The sequence below is a fragment of the Magnolia sinica genome, chromosome 13 (assembly GCF_029962835.1).
Source record: "Magnolia sinica isolate HGM2019 chromosome 13, MsV1, whole genome shotgun sequence".
Taxonomy (NCBI): Eukaryota; Viridiplantae; Streptophyta; class Magnoliopsida; order Magnoliales; family Magnoliaceae; genus Magnolia; species Magnolia sinica.
In genome coordinates, this window is record NC_080585.1 from 837,116 (window position 1) to 859,483 (window position 22,368).

General features: G+C 45.3%; 3 protein-coding genes across 3 annotated transcripts; 1 reads left to right on the forward strand and 2 right to left on the reverse strand.

Moving 5' to 3' along the window:
* The first annotated feature begins 1,023 nt into the window (after positions 1–1,023).
* On the forward strand, positions 1,024–1,589 carry LOC131223947 (uncharacterized). Its single transcript, XM_058219545.1, has 2 exons — positions 1,024–1,261; positions 1,381–1,589. The coding sequence occupies exons 1-2, from the start codon at positions 1,024–1,026 to the stop codon at positions 1,587–1,589; spliced, it is 447 nt and encodes a 148-aa protein (XP_058075528.1).
* Positions 1,590–12,779: 11,190 nt separating this feature from the next.
* On the reverse strand, positions 12,780–13,367 carry LOC131223948 (putative invertase inhibitor). Its single transcript, XM_058219546.1, has one exon. The coding sequence runs from the start codon at positions 13,365–13,367 to the stop codon at positions 12,780–12,782; it is 588 nt and encodes a 195-aa protein (XP_058075529.1).
* Positions 13,368–15,225: 1,858 nt separating this feature from the next.
* On the reverse strand, positions 15,226–18,967 carry LOC131222316 (wall-associated receptor kinase 2-like). The gene is made up of 3 exons (XM_058217339.1): positions 17,894–18,967; positions 17,112–17,273; positions 15,226–16,522 (listed from the first exon to the last, which is right to left on the reverse strand). Exons 1-3 carry the CDS (start codon positions 18,765–18,767, stop codon positions 15,375–15,377), a joined length of 2,184 nt encoding a protein of 727 aa, XP_058073322.1. The 5' UTR covers positions 18,768–18,967; the 3' UTR covers positions 15,226–15,374.
* Between the last annotated feature and the right edge of the window lie 3,401 nt (positions 18,968–22,368).

Below are 22,368 nucleotides of genomic sequence, written 5' to 3' on the forward strand. Positions count from 1 at the left end.
CAGAACCCACTCTGGATGAGGGACAGTCTTATGTGTCTGCCACTTCGGCTTTGGCACCTACCGACCTCCGCCATCGGCTAGAGAGGAGCAAATGTGGCAGAACATCCGAGGTGGTGGGTGCCTCCCAAGAGATAGTAGCTGAGAATCAGAATCCTTTGGAAGCACATCTTAAGAAGCTTCGAGAGCAGTTTAAGTCGTTTCAGAAGAACCAGCGATCTGCGTCTATCCCAATTGCAGTCCAAACGATGATGGAAAAGAACAAGCTTCCTTTCACCTCAACAATCATAGATGAGGTGATGCCGTCGAGTTTTAGGATACCCCCTGTCATCCAATTCTCTGGATCCAGAGACCCCTCAGAACATGTGGAATCATACCGTTCATGGATGCAGATCGAGTCGGCCACGGATGTCATAATGTGCCGAGCCTTCTTAATAACTCTCTCCGGACCTGCTCGGAGTTGGTACCGACAATTTAAACCAAAATCGATCAGCGCCTTCGCGGAGCTCAGCAAATTGTTCCTTACCCAGTTCTTCTCTGATAAGAAGAGTCGGATGCCGACTACTCATTTGTTCACCCTTAAACAGGGGAACAAAGAACCACTAAGGGATTACATTGTCCGCTTCAACGAGCAGGCGTTGTTAGTGGAAGATTATGACAACAAGATGGCACTCTCAACCATGTTCAACGACCTCAAAGAAGGAAAGTTCACCTTCTCAATTGGGAAAAGTCCACCGAGCACCTTGGTCGAGCTCATTAGTAGGGCTCAGAAGTACACCAATGCCGAGGAATTCTCCAACTCCTACAGGAATATCCAAGTTGCTGAAACGTTATCAAAAGAAAAAATGCAAAGGAACGAAGAACCTCAGTCGTCCAACAAAAAGCCCGACGATCGAACCCCTCATGATCGCTGGCAAAGCTGGAGACCCGAGGGAAAATTCCATTCGTATACCCCACCTCAACACTTTCGCAGAGCAGATCTTGTTAGATATTAGGGGTCAGAGACTCCTGAATTGGCCTAACTGCATGAAGACTGACGCTGAGAATCGGGATAAGCGCAAGTACTGTCGGTTCCACCATGATCATGGCCACAACACGAGCAACTGTATGGACCTCGAAGATGAAATCGAGACCCTTATCTACAAGGGTCACTTGTGTCGATACTCTAAGGAGGAGAAGTCTGCACGGAAAGAAAAATGGCCGAGCAAAACTGCAGAAGAACCTGCTGAAATCCGAACCATCTATGGTGGTTTATCTGGTGGAGGCGATTCGAACAGGGCTCGCAAAGCCACTCTCGGAGTTTAGACCCCGAGCACTACATCCATTTAACCGAAAGGCCAAGGAAAGATCTCCATCTCAGCCCCTGCAGCTTGACTTTCACAGAAGATGATGCGCGCGGAATCCATCATCCGAACGACGATGCTCTTGTGGTGGCTATGACCATAGCTAACTGCAAGGTCTGCCACATCCTAGTCGACACGGGAAGATCAGTCGACGTCATTTACACCAAGGCATTCGAGAGAATGGGTATCGACAAGTCACAACTCCGACCCGTGAAAACCCCCTGCACGGCTTTGCCGGAGATAGGGTGATCTCCGAGGGAGCCATTACTCTTCTTGTGACAGTCGGCGAAGGATAGCACTAAGCCACACTTCTTGTGGACTTTCTTGTCGTTAATGCGTCGTTGGTACACAACGTCATTCTGGGCCGACCTTCCCTTAATGTAATGAGGGCAGTCATGTCCACATACCATCTGATGATGAAGTTCTCCGTCGAAGGAGGGGTCGAATACCTCAGAGGGGATCAGCATGAAGCCCGGAGATGTTATACGATAGCTGTGAGAAAAGGGTCGATAAAGCAGACCCTCATCCTCAACACCCTCGACCCTACAGAGGATACCCCAAGGACTTGGAGACCGTCCCACTCGAGGAAGCAGACCCGAGCAAAACTGTTCAGCTCGGATCTTCACTGAATTTCGAGTCGAGATCTCAAATGCTAACTTTCCTACAACAGCACAAGGACGTCTTCATGTGGTCACACGGGGATATGTCGGGCATTTCTCCTGATGTCATGGTCCACAGGTTGAACGTGGACACGGATCATAAACCGGTGAAACAGAAGAGAAGAGCGTTCGATGCCGAAAGATACATAACCATAGCCGATGAAGTTTCCAACCTCCTCAGCGTCGGCTTCATTGAGGAAATATATTATCCGGACTAGATCGCCAACTTGGTCATGGTGAAGAAAGCAAGCGGGAAGTATCGGGTCTATGTCAACTATCTAATCTGAACAAAGCCTGCCCTAAAGATAGTTTCCCCTTACCTCGAATCGATCAACTAGTCGACAACACGGCTAGTCACGAACGCCTCTCCTTCCTGGACGCCTATTATGGGTATAATCAGATCCCGATGCATCTCTCAAACAAGCAGAAGACTACCTTTGTCACCGACAAAGGGCTCTACTGTTACCAGGTCATGCCTTTTGGCTTGAAGAACGTTGGGGCAACATACCAGAAATTTGTAAATTAGATGTTTGCAAAATAGATCAGACAAACAATAGAAGTTTACATCAATGACATGCTCGTCAGGAGCGTTAGAGCATCCGACCACCTCGCCGACCTCAGAGTGATGTTTTCGATCCTCCGGAAGTATCGCATAAAGCTAAATCCAGCCACATATGTCTTTGGAGTCGGTTCTGGCAAGTTCCTTGGGTTTCAAGTAAACCAGAAAGGCATCGAGGTGAATCCTGAGAAGATAAAAGGGTTGCTCAACATGAGCTCCCCCGAACAACGAAGGAAATCCAATGCCTAACTGGCAGAGTGGCAGCGCTCGGACGGTTTATCTTCAGAGCTACCGATAGGTGTCTCCCCTTCTTCCAGCAACTGAAAGGTCACAAGAAGGTTGAGTGGACCTCTAAATGCGGACATGCATTTCAGGAGCTGAAGCAACACCTGGGTTCGCCTCCCTTGCTGTCGAAACCAGAAGAGGGTGAGCCCTTACTAATATACCTGGAGGTCTCGGTCTCGGCCTCGGCCATCAGCTTTGCACTCATCAGGGAGGTAGGAAATAAACAGTATCCTGTTTACTACACGAGCAAAGTAATGGTGCCCGCCTAGACCAGACACCCGAGCATCAAAAAGTTGGTGCTCAGCTTAGTTTTTTCAGCACGGAGGCTTCGTCCGTACTTCCAGGCATACACCATCGTCGTCCTAACCGACTCCCCCCTCAGGCAGGTCCTTCAGAAACTAGATGTCTCTGGATAGCTTACAAAATGGGCAATAGAACTTGGAAGTTTGACATCCAATACCGTCCAAGGATTGCGATCAAGGGTTAAGCTGTGGCTGACTTCATAGCCGAATTCACTATCTCGACTGACGATATCAAAGTAGAAGCAGCCTCGGTGACCCCACCAGTTCCATCGCTTGCCAAAAATCTAGAGTCGGAGCGGAGGTGGGTCCTTTATGTCGACAGGTCTTCAAATGCCAAGCGAGCTGGGGCGGGAATCATCCCGGTCGCGCCCGACCCTACAACTATCCAATATGCCATCAGGCTCAGTTTTAGAGCCTCCAATAACGAAGCAGAATATGAGGCTCTGTTGGTAAGACTCAGGCTGGCTACAAGTCCGGGGGTTCAATCCCTTGAAGTGCGATGTGATTCTCAACTTGTGGTGAATCATATCTCCACCGAATACGAAGCCAAGGAAACAAGGATGGTAGCTTATTTGGCTGAAGCCCGAAAATTGATCGAGAGGTTTTGGAGTTGTACCATCAACTAAATTATGAGGGTAGAAAACTCTTGAGTCGATGCCCTAGTAAGGTTAACCTCAGCCACGGAGGGAAAGATTCCTTAGATCATTCCTGTAGAATTCATGGAGAGCCCGAGCATCGACCAGATGGAATGAGAAGTGGTCAACCCAGTCAAAATCGTACCAAGTTGGATGGACCCGATATACGACTACCTTATATCTGGTGAGGTCCCCCAGGACAAGCTGGAGGATCGACGCCTGAAGATCAGAGTAGCCCGATATACTATACTAGAGGGGGTCTTATACAAGAAGGGGTATTCACAGCCCTACCTCAGATGCCTTCGACCCGAAGAATCGGATTACGTGATACGGGAAATCCACGAGGGCATCTACGGTAATCACTCTGGTGGCCGAGCCTTAGCTCTGAAGATACTCCACTAGGGGTACTTCTGGCCAACCATTCGAAAGGACTCGAAAGATTATGTCCGAAGGTGTGACAAATGTCAGAGGTTTGCAACAATACCGAGGCAACCCGCGGAAGAAATGACCCCTGTGAGTGGGTCGTGGCCATTCGCTCAGTGGGGGATCGACATCATTGGACTTTTGCCCATAGGGAAAGGACAAGTGAAGTTTACTATTATTGCAATCGATTACTTAACCAAATGGGCCGAGGCTGAACCCGTGGCTAAGATAACCAAATAGAAAGTGGTCGACTTTATCTGTATAAATATATCATTTGTCGATTTGAAATCCCAAGCACCATCGTTTCTGACAACGGCAAGCAGTTCGATAATGATAAGTTCAGGGGCATGTGCAGGGGGCTCGGCATCTCGAATGCTTATTCATCGCTTTGGCATCCACAGTCCAATGTGCAGGTGGAAGCTGTAAACAGGGTCATCAAGCACCACCTGAAAACAAAGTTAGAAAAAGCAAAGGGCAACTGAGCTAATGAGCTCTCATTTGTCCTGTGGGCATATCGGACCACGGCCCAGTCATTTACTGGGGAGACCACCTTTTTCGCTATCCTACGACTGGGAAGCGATCGTCCCAATTGAGATCGACCTCCCGACAACTCGGGTCAGAAACTATCAGGAAGATCAGAATGTAGAGCACATCACAGTAAGCCTTGAATTGCTCGAAGAAGGCAGAGATATTGCCCGACTCCGAGTCGCTACTAGACATCACAAAGTGGCACGATTTTATAACTCAAGGGTTAAGACAAGGTGGTTCCAGCCAGGGGACTTGGTCCTCCATTGCATCTTTCAAAATACAGTAGAACCGGGGCTTGGGGCACTCGGACCCAACTGGGAAGGGCCCTATCATGTGATCAGACCAACCCAGTCAGGCTCCTATTACTTGAAAGACCTCGAGCGACATCCACTCCCCCATCCCTAAAATGCCGAGCACTTGAAGGTATACTATCAGTGAGAATTTACAGGCTATTGAAGGCCCTCAATGAATGTACTGCCCAGATCTACTATCCTTTTGAGGCCTCTAATAAAAGTTTCTCATTTCCTACATATGCAATCTACAAACGAAAAAAGTTACCTCTCACAAGCAAATGCTAACTTAACGGACCGATCCCTTCAAGAAGGGGTCGGGATGTTAAACCCACGAAAATCTATATGGCAATCCCCTCACACGGAAGGAAAAAGCCCAAAGACGACCCAATTCCTTGAGAAAGGGGTTAGCTTGTCACGCAACGACTAATCTACAAAAGCAACTGAGCGTGCCATTCATGGGGGGTTAAGCGCCCCTCAAAGGGTCAGTCCTTAAAACAATAACATCTAAGAATTATCACGACAATCAACACACGCAAACAAGCCATCTGCCAATAATCATCATTAATATAAAAAAATCCATTTACATTGCGAAAAAAAATAATCATCATTCCCTCCTAGTAAAGGGACCAGCTACCGAGGTGGGGGGGCTGAGCATCAGCGGTGGCTTCGACGACAGGAGCATCTGGGGTGATTTCCACAGCAGGAGGGGCATTCTCGGGCTCGTCTGCCACAACAGGCTCGGCGTCATCAACAGTGTCTGCCGTGAAGGCATCAAGGTTGAGAGTCGAATAAAGCCTTCTAACCTCAACCAAGCAAGCATCAAAGCCAGTATCATATCTAAAGCAATACAATTTATTCAGCTCCTTAGCCCTTTTAACCGAATCCTTGTATTCGGCTACTGCCGTGGCTGCCCGCAAGACCGCTCGAGCCTCAAGCTCTGCCCATAGAGACACCTTGTCCGCAGATGCAGCAAACTCAAGGACAATCCGTTGCTAAACCAACTGGTTCGCCACCATTTGTTGGACCATCTCGAGCTTCTCTTTTGCCACCTCGAGCCTCGACTCGGCTTCCATGGCCCTGAACTCCAGGTCTTCGTTAGTCTGACGTAAACACCTGACTTCGGGTTCAGCCACATCCAAGCGAGCTTGGAGTTGGTTGACCTCACCCTAAAGCGCTAGTTCTCTTACCCGACCCTCAGCAACAGCCTTCTTTAGCTCCTCCTGCTCCGTAACTGAAGCTTTTATCTTCTTCTCCAGCTCGACCCGCAATGTATCTTACTCTGCCTTCTCGACCACAAACTTGGCCCGCTCTGCTTCGAGCCGCTCCCTCTCCTTCAGCCTCTCTTTCACCTCGACCATCATTGGCGGTGACTAGTAATATACAGCCGTATAATCGTTCATGAAGATGACGTGACGGCGAGAGAGCGTGTCGGCTATCCTCATCTCTGGTGCATGCTTAGCCGCCCATGAGTTAAGCTGAGCCATGTGAAACCCAGGAGGTAGGACTCATAGAGAGGGTGTGGAAGCTCCTCCAACCCCACTAGCTGCGGAAGCTTGGGCAGCCGCTTCAGGTGTGTTTGCATACCCGACGAGGACGTCACCTTGGCCGACCAAGGGCTAGGCCTCGGCAGCAGCAGGAGGGACTGCAGATTGTGCAGAGACAGCCATGTCAAGGGTCTCCCCTAATACTTCTCTCCTTACCCCAGAAGGACTCGCGACTGTCAAAGGGAAAGCTTTGGGGACTTGCTCCTCCACAAAAGGTGACAAGATGGTGATAGGCTCGATTCTGGCAAGAGCCTCAGTAGCTGAAACCTCGGGAGCAGGGGTCAGAACAATGGCTGGAATAGCCTCAGAAGGGGCTATGGTAGGTCCAGCTCCAGCTAGTTTTACAGCCGGGGCAACCTCGGCCTCGGCTTAAGAAGCCTTCCTCTTCCTCGGTATCACCTTCCTCTTCCTCGGTATCACCTTCTTCTTTGGTTCGGAGGAGAGGATGACGTCTTGTGGTGGCTATGACCATAGCTAACTGCAAGGTCTGCCACATCCTAGTCGACACGGGAAGATCAGTCGACGTCATTTACACCAAGGCATTCGAGAGAATGGGTATCGACAAGTCACAACTCCGACCCGTGAAAACCCCCTGCACGGCTTTGCCGGAGATAGGGTGATCTCCGAGGGAGCCATTACTCTTCTTGTGACAGTCGGCGAAGGATAGTACTAAGCCACACTTCTTGTGGACTTTCTTGTCGTTAATGCGTCGTTGGTACACAACGTCATTCTGGGCCGACCTTCCCTTAATGTAATGAGGGCAGTCATGTCCACATACCATCTGATGATGAAGTTTTCCACCGAAGGAGGGGTCAGATACCTCCAAGGGGGTCAGCGTGAAGCTCGAAGATGTTATGCAATAGCTGTGAGAAAAGGGTCGGCAAAGCAGGCCCTCACCATCAACACCCTCGACCCTAGGAGGATCCCCCCGAGGACTTGGAGACCGCCCCGCTCGAGGAAGCCGACCCGAGCAAAACTGTTCAGCTTGGGTCTTCGCTGAATTCCAAGCAGAGATCTCAAATGTTAACTTTCTTACGAAAGCACAAGGACGTCTTCGCGTGGTTGCACGAGGACATGTCAGGCATTTCTCCCATTGTCATGGTCCACAGATTGAACATGGATATGGATCATAAACCGGTGAAACAGAAAAGAAAAGCGTTCGATGCCGAAAGATACATAGCCATAGCCGATTAAGTTTCGAACCTCCTCAGCGTCAGTTTCATCAAGGAAATACATTATCCGGACTAGATCGCCAACGTGGTCCTGGTGAAGAAAGCAAGCGGGAAGTGGCGGGTCTGTGTAGACCACTCGGATCTGAACAAAGCCTGCCCTAAAGATAGTTTCCCCTTACCTCGAATCGATTAACTGGTCGACAGCACCGCTAGTCACGAACGCCTCTCTTTCCTAGATGCTTATTCCAGGTATAATCAGATCCTTATGCATCCCCCAGACAGGTAGAAGACTACCTTTGTCATCGATAAAGGGCTCTACTGTTACCGGGTCATGCCTTTTGGCCTGAAGAATGCTGGAGCAACATACCAGAAATTTGTAAATTAGATGTTTGCCAAACAGATCGGACAAATAATGGAAGTTTACGTCGGTGACATGCTCGTCAAGAGCGTCAGAGCGTCCGACCACCTCACTGACTTCGGAGTGATGTTTTCAATCCTTCGAAAGTATCACATGAAGCTGAACCCAGCCAAATGTGTCTTTGGAGTCGGTTCTGTCAAGTTCTTTCGGTTTTAAGTCAGCCAAAGAGGCACCGAGGTGAATCCTGAGAAGATAAAAGGGTTGCTCAACATGAGCTCCCCCGAACAACGAAGGAAATCCAATGCCTAACTGGCAGAGTGGCAGCGCTCGGACGGTTTATCTTCAGAGCTACCGATAGGTGTCTCCCCTTCTTCCAGCAACTGAAAGGTCACAAGAAGGTTGAGTGGACCTCTAAATGCGGACATGCATTTCAGGAGCTGAAGCAACACCTGGGTTCGCCTCCCTTGCTGTCGAAACCAGAAGAGGGTGAGCCCTTACTAATATACCTGGAGGTCTCGGTCTCGGCCTCGGCCATCAGCTTTGCACTCATCAGGGAGGTAGGAAATAAACAGTATCCTGTTTACTACACGAGCAAAGTAATGGTGCCCGCCTAGACCAGACACCCGAGCATCAAAAAGTTGGTGCTCAGCTTAGTTTTTTCAGCACGGAGGCTTCGTCCGTACTTCCAGGCATACACCATCGTCGTCCTAACCGACTCCCCCCTCAGGCAGGTCCTTCAGAAACTAGATGTCTCTGGATAGCTTACAAAATGGGCAATAGAACTTGGAAGTTTGACATCCAATACCGTCCAAGGATTGCGATCAAGGGTTAAGCTGTGGCTGACTTCATAGCCGAATTCACTATCTCGACTGACGATATCAAAGTAGAAGCAGCCTCGGTGACCCCACCAGTTCCATCGCTTGCCAAAAATCTAGAGTCGGAGCGGAGGTGGGTCCTTTATGTCGACAGGTCTTCAAATGCCAAGCGAGCTGGGGCGGGAATCATCCCGGTCGCGCCCGACCCTACAACTATCCAATATGCCATCAGGCTCAGTTTTAGAGCCTCCAATAACGAAGCAGAATATGAGGCTCTGTTGGTAAGACTCAGGCTGGCTACAAGTCCGGGGGTTCAATCCCTTGAAGTGCGATGTGATTCTCAACTTGTGGTGAATCATCGCCACGTGTCCTTTACTGAGAGGATAAATCGAAGAGATGCGGTCGTTGCGTCGCATGCGGAATTGGAGGTGTACAAATCGCATAGAAAACGCCCCGATCACTCTAGTCGCCATCATGAGCTAGGGAAGGGAGACGTCGTTTCATTTTTCTGAGTATTTACTCTCCAGATCTAGGCTTGAACCTAAAGAGTAGAGGGGTTCTTTTATAGGAAAATCTGAACAAGGATAATCAGGGTCAGGCTGAGCTACTTGAGTCAGTTATTAAAGCCTCGAAAGAAGAATATCTGTGAGCCGACCTTTGAGTTACGACTATTAGCAAGCCGAGGCGAGCTCTCGTCCTCATCCTTGTCCCCGTCTAAGGACAACATCCCATGAACTCCGACCCCGCGTGTTCCGACAGTAAACTCTGACTACTCAGTCTCAGGCTTAGACAAGATGAAGTCAAGCCTGGGCTGACACTCTGAATACTAGTACTCGGCCTCAAGTCTGGATAAGTAGAGGCCGAGCCCGGGTGAGGACACTCCGTGTGCCGAGCCTGGAGACTAACTTAAATGCCGACGTGACCGAAGATCTCGTCCAAGAATACGCGCCCTTAAGATATGATACGCCACACGACCCAAAGATAATGGATAATATCTTCACGATTACAGTATCTACGTGATTGAATAAATCGTGCCGACATTAACGAATGTGATCCTCTCTACCCACGAGTATAAATACCAGGGGATCCTATTACCACAGGTATGCAAGATCTCGCACCCTCTCTCTACATACGACTTAGACCCAGATTCCCTAGCCTGGCTTAGGCATCGGAGGGTCCCCTGACTTAGACAGGGTCTCCTTGCTCACCCTTTTGTGCAAGACTAGGGTTCGTCCAAGGTCCGCCGCATTGAGTGGAGGGTGGTCCGAATTTTGACCTCAACAAATAACATTAGAGGTTTGTCGGACCTGAAATAAATGGAAAGAAAAGAAAAGGCAACAAGCTTCCAAACTGCATGCAAAGTAAGATTTCGTAACTTCTAACTGAATAACAATGTAAACATCAACTACCATGACTAATATGTACCTGTTCCATCTTTTGGCATAATTTTTTATGAAAATAGATAGCACGTGTCCATAAGATTGTAATTCATGACTACTAGATAGCATCATTTTTATTTTATTTTTAAAGACTACTCATTGATTAGAATTTTTCTTTATATTTTATTGAGTATGGTACTTTGAAAGTCCCAATTATAGAGATTACAGTCAATTAATCCATAATCAAATTTAATAAAAATGAAAATATATATAGAGAGAGAAAAATTCCTTATATATAAAAGAGGAATATAATCTTTTCTAATATTTTCAATTTTCCTAATATAAACACTGTAGAATGGACTGCATTAAATTGACCGGTGGTACTGACACAAAGGACTTACCTAAAAGGCCACAGCTAACCAAGCACCATCATATTGAGTGAGAATGTGCATTAGATCCGTCACATATACACCACATCTAACCAATATGGGTCCTACAACTCTTATCTAAGACTTAAATGGGTCATGCCACTGGAAACAGTGTCAAATTACGCCAAAGTGTGGTCCACGTGAATCTTTGAATGTCTTTTGGATAATCCGCTCATCGTTAGTGTTGCATGCCATGCCAGTGAATTGCATTGCATATAGACACGATAGTGAATCCCATACGCAATATTTGGACGATTTTAATGGATGGATAGTCTTTATCCGTAGGATATATTCAACTTTCCCTATGGTGAAGCCTACCCGAGTTTTGAATCGGCCTGAATGTTGGACCTGGTCAAAACACAGGGTGGCCCACCTGACGGATGGGGTGGATCTAGAGCTAGGCATCGGTCCGGGTCGGACCGGATTGGGCCCAACCCAGTCAGATCCGAAATTCTAATAGACTGACCCGAAATCGATCCGATCCGAGACCGAGTCCAGGTCACCTGACTCAGACAGATCCGATGCCACATTGACTTGACCCAATCCGAGTTGGATCGGGTTGGGCACTATTCGGATCATTTGATATGGTGTGGTCCATTTCAGTTTTCAATGTATCGTAATTTTTTGTTCAACGCTTAAAACGATATGTCAAAATGGATGAACGGCTTAGATAACATATATACATCAAGGTGGGCCCCACATGATCTCATTTGAGCCGTTCGTACAACTCGGAGATCGAGGCGCATCTCCCATAGCATTTGCACGACACGTATGTGCCCTTACATGCCGCCTGCCAGGCGCCTGCTGCCTGTGTTGTCCCATCAGGCAGGCTACTGAAGTAACGCCACCAAGTTTTGTGGGCCCCACTACGCTGTATGTGTTATATCCACACCGTCCATCAATTTTGAGATATCATTTTAGGGCATGAGCCAAATAATGATGTAGATAAAAATCTGTAGTGGACCACATCACAGAAAAAAGTGGGGAGAGTGATTCCCACCATTGAAACTATCCTAAGGCCCACCGTAATGTTTATTTGAAATCCAACCTATTCAAAAGTTAAAAAATACAGAAATAAGGGAAAACACAAATATCAGGTTGATCTAAAACTTTTGTAGCCCTTAAAAGTTTTTAATAGTGGGCGTCATTGTCCATAGAGCTTTTTATGCTGGGGTCCACTGAAGCCTTGGATTTAATTCATTCTTTGGATATTGCCCTGAAATGATCTCTCCAAATGGATAAAAGGTCGAATACAAAACATACATCATGGTGGGGCCTAAGGAACTTGGTTAAGTCACTTTAATAAATACTCTCGCAGCCTACCGTGTTAACGTGCAAAGCATGTAATACAGACGTGCTGTGCAAGTAACTCATACTAGCAGGTGAGTGAACTCTGTTGGGGCCCACCATGAATGCATGTGGTGTATCCACGCCGTTTATTCATTTTTTCAGATTATTTTAGCTGTTGAACCCAAAATTGATGAATATCCAAAGCTCAAGTGGACCACACCATAGGAAAAAGTAAAAATATTGATTTTCACTCCGGATCTGGCCGTATCGGATCGGTCCGGATCCATTCGGATCGGGTTTTCGGATTGGAACGGTCCAGATTGACCATTACCCGATCTCAATCTGACAAGTAGTCAGATCTAAATGATCCTACCCGATCCTCACCGATCCAGGCCGTCGGTTCAGTTCGGAACGGGTCGGATCGGGTTTGATCGGGTCAGATCAACCGGATCGGGTCAAAAATGCCCACCTCTAGGTGGATCTCATACACATGAAGTCTTCCATCCACGCCCGTGTGGTCAAACAAGCCATTTCGTTGTAAAATAGGCTTTTATTCTCATAAAAACCGGCCTGACAAATCAAGCAGTCATTTTTATTTTCATTCACATGGAAATACTTATTTATATTCCACTCTTCTCCAATCCAAATGCCAATTTTTCCAATTCTTCATGTTTTGATATGAATCAGTACTCCATGGAGAGGACTACGAGCATATAGGATCTTTTTGTAGGAAGGAAAAGGGAACGCTTAGGGAAAAAAAAAAAAAAAACTAGAAAGATCCTTTGACGAGGATATTGTCGATAGCCAAAGTGATCCTACATAGGTGTTCCAAAACTGAGGTCTGTTGAGAAAATGGCGATTTACGGACAGGCGGCTCGTAGAAACCTTCAGCACAAGTGACAGTATCGTCAAGTGCATACCCCATGTTATCAATCACACCTCCGTAATTCTTTATGGAGAGAGAGTAGTGCGCTTCTTTAAGTTCTCTGCCCATTGACTCGTACATTTTTAAACAGACTGAAAGCCGATCCTTCATCACAAACTCGCTCGTCTCATTATAAAGCTGATATATGTATGGATACGTATGGGAAACGTTGGATGAGGCTAGCTCTATCAAGATCTCCACGAAGACACTGACATCTCCACTCGAGCTGCGGGGATCTGATTCGAGAGAAGCGACACAGAAGTCGTAGGCGGCCGTTTGATTGAAGTAGTAGTCACCCGTTTGATTGCAAGTTTTACTAATCAAATCCGTTGAGTTTTGGGTCGGTAGAGAGGATGACGAGTACAGTGGAAGAAGGATCGTGAAAGTTAGAGAGAGAAGAAACAAAGATAGGAATACGGAGTTGGGTCCCATTTCCTTGTGAATGGAATGAGAGAAGCTGCGAAATGGAGTCTTTGGGTGTGCCAAGCTATGGTTATTTAAAACCCAAGTTAATTACCTCGTACTCTGGTTGTGTATGACGCTTGATGCACAGGCACTTAAAAATTATTTAAACGCCATATAATAATTATAATTTCACTGAGTAAATTGTGGAAGCACCTGTAGATGTATAAGTCACACTCCAAAATCCAAATTGGTTGAACAATGCTAACCGCTGCTTTGTGAATATTTTTTTTTTTTTAATAAGTTTATCTGATATTTTTCATTTTTAACCATCCAACAAATGCCCAACAATCTAATACTCAGTCAAACCCATAGAAGTATTTTTTTAATTTATGACACCCACCGATTGCTAGCAATTATTTGGACGGTTTAGTTTTTGCGCGAGGTATGCAGTTCTTAGTAATTTTCAACTGCATCCATATCATCCATCAAACTCTGCCGACTAGTATAAAGGTATTTATGTAGTCAAAAAATCTTCTCAGACGGTAGGATATAAATAGAATGTACAGATTTTGCCAATTGAAGGGATTTTCTCATTTAATGTTTTTACTGTCACACTTTATTTATGGGCAGATGACTCGGTGGAGCTGTAACGAGTACGTACATAAATTTTTTTTGGTCGTACTAGTGTTGTTGCCATCCAAAGAGATTTCCTCGATCGAGGGATTTTCTCATTTAAATTGAAAATTTTCCCCATTTAATGTCTGAATGTTATTCTCTATTGACGGACAGATGATGCCATGGAGCTGCAACAAGTTACACGTTCATCTCCCTATGCCACAAGCGGCGGGTAGTGTCTCCATCAGAGCCGTCCATATCTCATACAATTACTCTAGATGGGGCTGAGTAGACTAGAATCCTCAACAACAGCAGTGCAAAACACCCAAGATTTATGAGGCCCACCATGTTTTAACAACATGTAAAATTCACACTGTCCATCAGACCACAACCATTATTTTTACCATACATACGAGATATCAGCCTGATAATTTAAAAATTAAAAAATATAATAAATAAATAAATAAATAAAAACCCCTGATGGGCCACACCAATGGAATCAATATAAATTTGCTCCTAAAACTTCCAAGTTCATATGGTGTGGCCCGCCTGGTATTTGCATCAAAAGTTATACCAGATTAAAGGTTTGATGAAAGATATGTACCATGGTGGCCCCACACAAAACTAGGGTTGGCATCCATCCCCATTGTTCACTGTGGTGTGGCCCACCTGACTTGTGGATCTGTCTTACATTTTTCTCCAGATCTAGAATCGAATATAAAACCTGATGAATGGAGTGGATTTGAGTGGATCTGAAATCCACTCATTCGAATAGGGTGTTTTGAATATTTTTATACACGAGTATAAATATTCCCTACGAGAGTCAAATTAGAGTCACATGATAGAAATTCTTTCTACGACTCTTGCGTGTTATGTCCAATCCTTTTTAAAAGGGTTGCCCCACCATAAGACACCTAAAGTATGAGGCCGATCCAACTATCACCCGAGCCACCATGCGATTCAAATGTTTTTGGTTGTCTGTCCATTGTATTGCTTTTATGCAATCCAACCAATGTATCCCCAGCATGATGGTGAGATTTGCAGGATTAAAAAAAAAAAAAAAAAAAAATCATGTGGATATAATCATTGGATAGACTTCACAATAAAACACAATGGATAACCACCCAAAGTCCTACACAATGGTTGGATTGGTTTGATTTTTGGGGATCCGATTTTTTTTATGGTCGGATTCGATGCTCCCTACATACACTGCACTGTGCCCCTCCAACAATGCTTATTCTACAAACATTGCTGATGATCTAGACTCATATTAAGCAAGAACCACCAAATTTTATAGTTATCTTGGAATTACATTTCTACAAAATTTTCAAATGAATGATAAGTTCGAATTTTGAACTAACAAAATATGATAATTTCACATGTTAGACAATGGCATCAACAGCGATACCGAGTATCTAATCACCGTCCCATTTCCGATGGAAAAACTTCACTATCAGTATCCCAATCTCCGTTGGATTCATTGTAATCAATCGACCACATCGTATCTTCCTGTGTATGTGGATGGAAATCTTTGAGTGATGAAAGTTCTTGAACCACTTCCTTCATCATCGGCCTTCTCTCGCCCTTCAATTGCAAGCATTTCATTGCAAGTTCTGCAACCGCCTTAACTTCATCCATCCTCTCCTCCCTAAGTATTTCAACTTCTAAAATATCAGCTAATTTTCTAGTTCTCATTGAGGAAAGAAAATACATTGCGAGATTAGTACCCTCTTCCGATCTTTCAAATGAGACGGGCTTTTGTCCCGTCAGAAGCTCGACTAGAACCACCCCAAAGCTATAGACATCGCTCTTTGCAGTTAGTTGGCTCGTCTGGAAGTATTCTGGATCCAAGTACCCCAATGTCCCCTGCACCAATGTAGTTATCTCATTTTGATCCAACTCAACAAGCCTTGAAATTCCGAAATCGCACACTTTGGCAGTGTACTTCTCATCCAACAGTATGTTGGAAGACTTCACATCTCTATGGAAGATGGGAATCGAAGCAGAAGAGTGTAAGTAGGCCAGAGCTTCTGCAATTTCAGTAGCGATCCTTAAGCGATCCTCCCATGAGATTCGTCTGGCGTAGATATCATTAGCATGGATGTGGCAATGTAAGGTGCCATTGGAGACATACTCGTAGACCAGCAATGGAACTTGAGTCTCTAAACAACAGCCCAAGAGCTTCACGACATTTCGGTGGTTGATTTGAGTCAAGATAACTACTTCATTTATGAATTGTTGGATTTGCCTTTTATCGACTAATTTGGATTTCTTAATGGCAACTACTCTACCATCTTCCAGAATTCCCTTATAGACGGTGCCATGTCCTCCCTTGCCAAGGATCCGGCTGTCATCATAGTTGTTTGTTGCCTTGTCAAGCTCTTCTGAAGTGAAGATCCTGGTAGACTCCTTTCTGCTACCATCGCGAGAAGATATTTGAGATTGTAATAAGAGTCCGCCATTTTCTCGGAAGAATTTCTCTCTGAGATTGATGAGTCTTCTTTTCTTTAGTGCCCAGTACAGCCATGAACCACCCACGAGGAAAATCAAGATGCTTAAACCAACACCTGCAGAGTTAATGAAATGAATATGCTGGTTAGCCAGCTAGAGAGTATGCTTCTTTGTCGATGTAGCAGACCAATCTTGATTCTTTTCAACTAACTGCCACACATCACTACATAATCGTCCATTCTCGATGGCCCATCTTGCGGGCTTCATCATGGCTGGCACAAGGTAGAAGAACGACACTGATCAACAGTAGCCATCCATCCAATTCATGGACTTCAATGGAAGGTCCCAACATAAGGATGGTTCAGATGCACAGCCATGCCTACTAAAATGGTGAGTTGACATAAATCAAGATCGAATTAGAGGCTTGATTTTTCTCATCCAAGGCTGGCCCATTTGCCACATTACAAGATGGTTCACTAGAGGGAAACCAAATCTCCACTTTGGGCCGGCAGTGGACTGGGCTATATATCCCATTGTCCTTCTGGGCTTGACTTGTTCGGCAATGGATTGGGCCAAGGTCTAAGTTTCAAGCCCAACCAATGAACAGCCAGGAAAGGACATTTGTTTAAGAACATCTGCAGTCAAGGCCAGGCTCAGGCCCACCTTTATGATGGAAAATAAATGAGAAAGAATTCTCACACTCACCTAAGACGACTCTGATGACGGGGAAGCTCTTTGTGCATCCACTTCCATCGATGAAACCATCCCCCGAGCTCCCTTTCGGACACTTGCATTTGTAACCAGGAACTTTGTTCACACAGACAGCTCCGGGCACGCAACGTGATGAATTCAAGCACTCGTTGATGTCTGTCACCAATATTCAGTGTATATGAGAAACCTTTTGGGTAAAATATACATACATACGATTAGAAAGCTATGTGTGCGCGGATGGACCCATGTTTTGTGATCTGATGGGTGGTGAAATGAATGGACCACCACCCACAAATATTCCGGATTAGAAGGTCCATAGACCTCCAAGCTTTGGTCTTTTTTCATTGAATGCTGAAAGCTGCTCCATTTTCTTCTTGACCGTCCACTTGCGGGCAACCAATTCAAGGTTTAGAATTGTTCCCTGGGTTCCCCCATCCAAGTCATATCCCATCAGATCAGCACTCTAAAACCACAAAAAATGGGCCACACATCCATGTCAGGTCCTCATATTACACTTGGTGTGGACCTGAAAAAAAATTAAAAAATGGGCCGGGCCACAATCTTTCTTTTGACAGATTTTCCATCCATGGGTAAAGGACCTGGAACTTGAATACTGAGCCGATGGATGGACCTGAGCCTATACCCAATTTCAGGACGAAAGTATACAGACTGAGAGGTTTGATTTTATTTATTTATTTATTTATTTATGTTAGCATACCTATCTTCATGAATCTCGTTCATGCATGCATGTATGAAGTTTGAGAGGTTTGATTCACCTTGGCATCCTTGAGAGCCGTTGAGATAAGGGTTCCCACTGAAGCCATCAGGACATTGGCATAGATATCCAGACCCTCTATTGGAGTCAACACAGATGCTTCTCTCTCCACAAGCATACACATCCTTTTTCTTTTTTGCTACCTCATCACAGCCCATTTCACCTATGGCCCAGTCAAGCTTCATCGCCATATCCGCCGTCGCATTGAACTCATTAAGATCCGATTCCTTGAAACTGAAGGTCCCATCTTCGACAATGAATCCGTAAATACATCGCCTGGAACTAATCCCGCTCCCCTTAGAATACCCTTGAGGAAATGCCACGCCAACATAGATCATGAGGCGTTCTTTAACTGACGGAATGGAAGTTTGGCAACATCCTTTCCCAGTGCAAGAACCGTTGTCGATGGGTTCCTCCGGGAAGCACTGAGAGACGCATTCGGTAAGTGTCGTCTTGTTGTCAGTCATGATTCCGGCCACATTGCATCCGATGGCGAAGAATGTGTTAGAGGTGACTGAGACCGTAAACGGGCTTTCTTCACCTAGTTCGATAGACACGTATTCTGCATCCCCCATGTTAATGTATGTACAGAACTTGGCAATGTATATGCTTGAATTGATACGTACATGACCTTCCAAGATCTCAAGTAGTTGGATATTGTTGGATTGGGATAAGAATGGAATGCTTTGGTTGCAGATGACTTCGAAGCCAGGGAGATAACAGCCATGGCCGATTCCGAACGGGTAGGTGATCTCAACGGACCCACATTTGGTGGAGCAGCTCAAGAGGGTGGAATTTGTATCAGCATGTGAGAACGAGAAATGGGCGGTGATTAGAAAGAGTAGAAAAGAGAGGAATTTGGAGAAGAGAGTCATTGTTGGGAAGAGAACATTTTTCGTCTCTCTTCTTATTGGAGTTGCCTAATATGTATAACGGTAAAACCAAGGGTTTGGATCGATGGTTTTGAAGTTGGTGGGTCCCGCAACTGTTGCAGGCCGTTGCCGCCCTTCCATTATTTATCCGCTTATCAGTGTTGGGGAAACCGGTTAGCTGAAGGTTGCCGTCTGACCACCACATCTGGTGGCCCACCCTAATTGCATTTAAACAGTGATGGGTGATCAGTATGGTTCATGGGTTGGGCCTTGTTGCACATGGGTGACAGCAACTTCAACCATACGAAGATCCTCACCGTTGGATTGATGATCTGATGCCAGATGAATGTGAATGCCGACTGTATTTTCATTTAGTTGTGAGCTGTCACCTGGCACACCACTGATTGGAGGGCTTGGATCAATTGGTCGGGGTAATAGTACGCGGATTGCCTGCTGACGTTGCCAGTAGCGGGTCGCTACGTGTGCTTTGTGGAGCCCACCATCATGTATGTGTTTTATCCACGCCATCCATCCACTTTTCTAGATCATTTTATGACATGAGCCCCAAAGTGAGGCAGATCCAAATATCAGGTGGACCACACCACAAGAAATAGTGATAATTAAATGTGCACCATTAAAAACATCTTGGGGCCACAAAAATTTTGGAACAACGTGATTAGTGGGTGTTACGCTGACTGTGTGGGGTCATCTTGATGAATATACCGTATATCAACGCCATCCATCTGTTTTTTCAGCTCATTTTAGGACGTGATCCGAAACCTTAAGTAGATCAAAATCTCAAGTGGACCACACCACCGGATACAGTGGTGAATCATCGTTATAAACTGTGCGCCACAAAAGTTTTGGATCAAGCTGATCCTTGTATTTTTCCATTCATTGGGGTCTAGGTGACCTTATCAACAGGTTGGATGGCAAATAAACATTACGGTATCCTTAAAAAGTTTTTAACTATATGCATTCAATCACCAATATTGTTTCCTGTAGTGTGGTACACCTGAGACTTTGATATGGTTCAATTTTAGGCTAGTAGCCTAAAATGATCAGGAAAAATGGATGGAACGCATGGATGTAGAATTCATACTTTAAGGTGGGCCCATGGTAGTAGTCGCACCATCCTGCGTGAGGCGAAGGGTCCGCTCCCTATCTCTGCACGCCACATGACCATCGGTCAAGCACACGCGTATGAGATTTGGTCGAGGGTCCGCTCCCACGACACAATGTGATTGGAATTTGAATGACTGCAGCCTGGGGTCAAAGATGATGCCCGGTGAAGTACCAATCAACTTTTGGTGTGCCATCTAGGTCACTAATTTCTATAGACCCTGCTGTGACGTATGTGTTATATCTATACCGACTATTCATTTTGCAAAATTATTTTAGGACATAAGCCTAAAAATAAGGTAGATCCAATATTCAAGTGGAGCATACCAAAGAAAGCAGAGGGTTAGCGACACCTACAGTTAAAACCTTCTTAAGCCCACAATGATGTTTATTCACCATCCACCAGATTCATAAGGTCACACAGACCTAGACGAAGGAAAACACAAATATAAGCTAGTCTCGAGGACGTTTTTCAATGGTAGCCATTCAATCCCCACTGCTTTCTATGGGGTGTTCACTTGAGCTTCAGATCTGCCTCATTTTTGGGCGATGGCTAAAAGGATCTAAGATAATAGATGAATGGTGTACATATAACACATTTATCATGATGTAGTGCCGCAGCCACCTGCCGTCAAATTAAATTTCATGGGCGCGCGTTCATTATTGAAATGACAGTATCCATTTAAGAATCCACATATAACTTTCAAACATGCCTACCAACGGCCTGCGGTGTATAACTTCAGGACCAGTAGAGCAGGGGAGGGGCAATGCCCAATCCGCATCAATCCGTTGGTATATATGGCCTGACACTTTTAAAGACCGCCTGTTTGGAATATGAAATTAGGTGGTCTGGAATTTTCTTTCGCCCAATGTAAATTTCATCAGTGTTTGAAAAATATGGGAAGGATGGGATAAATCCAAATATCATATCGACCCATCCCAAAAGGAGATAAAATGGGATTTCTTGAAATCCACTGCATCAGTGTGCCTTACATTGATGCATGTGTATTATCGGCATTGTCCATCCATATGTGCTCTTTACATGTGATAATCAGGTTGTATGTGCATATAGGCCATTGGTATCAGTTGTGAAATCAGTCTATTGATTACAACTCCGTAGTCCACCAAACATAAATTTCACTTGATAGAGTTATTCTTCCCAAAGGAAGATTTTGATCCCAATTGTGGGATTGGATGGAATTTTACAGTTAAAATACCATGGTATTTCCAGACATAAATGTAATTCATTACCATTTAATCTCAAGTTCCAAATGTGACCTAAATATCTGGGCCAGGCCCATGACGGCAAAGATAGAAGGGTGCGTTGGTAGCACCAAATACCATGAAATTTCATAATATTCTATGATTAACTAGTCTAAACGGACTCTTAAGTTGGTGCAAAATATTATGATATGTGGTGCAACAAAACATAGGCTACAAGCACACAAGCCCAAGTTCAGCTCTGCCCACCAGCTATGTATAAATAATGCCTGGTAATTCAGGCCTTCATTTGTCCAAACCCAAGCCCTGCAAGCTGGAACATTACCTTCCAAATCCTGCCCAAGACGGACCAGACCAAGTATGCACCCAGCCCAGCCCAGCCCAACCAACTCTCAAACCTAAATTTAATAGTTCGTTGGACCGCACTGAAATCGGGGATGGGGCACGATGGCATGTCATTCAGACATTTCCTGGGGTGGGTTAATGATGTATGATCATAAGCTGTGAAGCTGAAAAGATCCACTGGAAACAAGGGTTGAAACATGTACACTGGAAGATTAGATGGGTTAGTAATAAGGTAGTGTGCAGCCCACCAAATCTTCGCGTCACATGCCTTCTCATTTTCTTCGACTTGTCTCAGCTCGGCACACTAACTTAATTGAGAATGATCACACACAGTCGTTGTATTGTTAGTTAATTAGCCAGTACACTGTCATAGGCTGTCTACTGGTGTTGTGGCCCGCTGTATGTGGATCGACCTGAACCTCAAAATTCAAGCCCAAGATGAGTCGGGGCAATTTAGCCTCAGCGAAATCAAGCCCAAGGTGGGCTGGAAAGGTCAGGTCCCATGCCAGCAGACACCCAGATTTAATCGTCTCATATACTGCATTTATATATGAAACATTGCACAACAGTCTGTATGAGCCAACCCGTTCATTGGGTGGATTCTACCGTGATCTGACCATAGCAGAAAATGTGAGCAATGTAATGATATTGATCGTCAGATCCGTGACCTACCAATGGACAGTACAAGCAACGCACCAGTTAGAAAAGGTATACAACTAAGAAGGTAGGATCGTCCAATCCGTTGGACATGTGCATGGTTAATCATAGATCTTAAGACGTACCTAATAAATAGTCGGGTCAAACTACTAAAACAACATCACAAAAATGGTATGTTGAGGGTAGGGTTGACAATGTGTCGGTTTGGTGCCTGGGTCAGCCCAAGCCCGACCCATTTAGAAAATAGACAACGAGTTCT

What these genes read in the sequence shown, in the direction of transcription:
- LOC131223947 (XM_058219545.1), top strand. Translation starts at nt 1,024, where the DNA reads ATGAAGACTGACGCTGAGAATCGGGATAAGCGCAAGTACTGTCGGTTC. An exon ending in TGGTGGTTTATCTGGTGGAG is followed by an intron (nt 1,262 to 1,380) that starts GCGATTCGAACA and finishes TGACTTTCACAG; the next exon opens with AAGATGATGCGCGCGGAATC.
- LOC131223948 (XM_058219546.1), bottom strand. Translation starts at nt 13,367, where the DNA reads ATGGGACCCAACTCCGTATTCCTATCTTTGTTTCTTCTCTCTCTAACT.
- LOC131222316 (XM_058217339.1), bottom strand. Translation starts at nt 18,767, where the DNA reads ATGACTCTCTTCTCCAAATTCCTCTCTTTTCTACTCTTTCTAATCACC. An exon ending in CGGCTCTCAAGGATGCCAAG is followed by an intron (nt 17,274 to 17,893) that starts GTGAATCAAACC and finishes TATTGGTGACAG; the next exon opens with ACATCAACGAGTGCTTGAAT. An exon ending in CGTCATCAGAGTCGTCTTAG is followed by an intron (nt 16,523 to 17,111) that starts GTGAGTGTGAGA and finishes TTAACTCTGCAG; the next exon opens with GTGTTGGTTTAAGCATCTTG.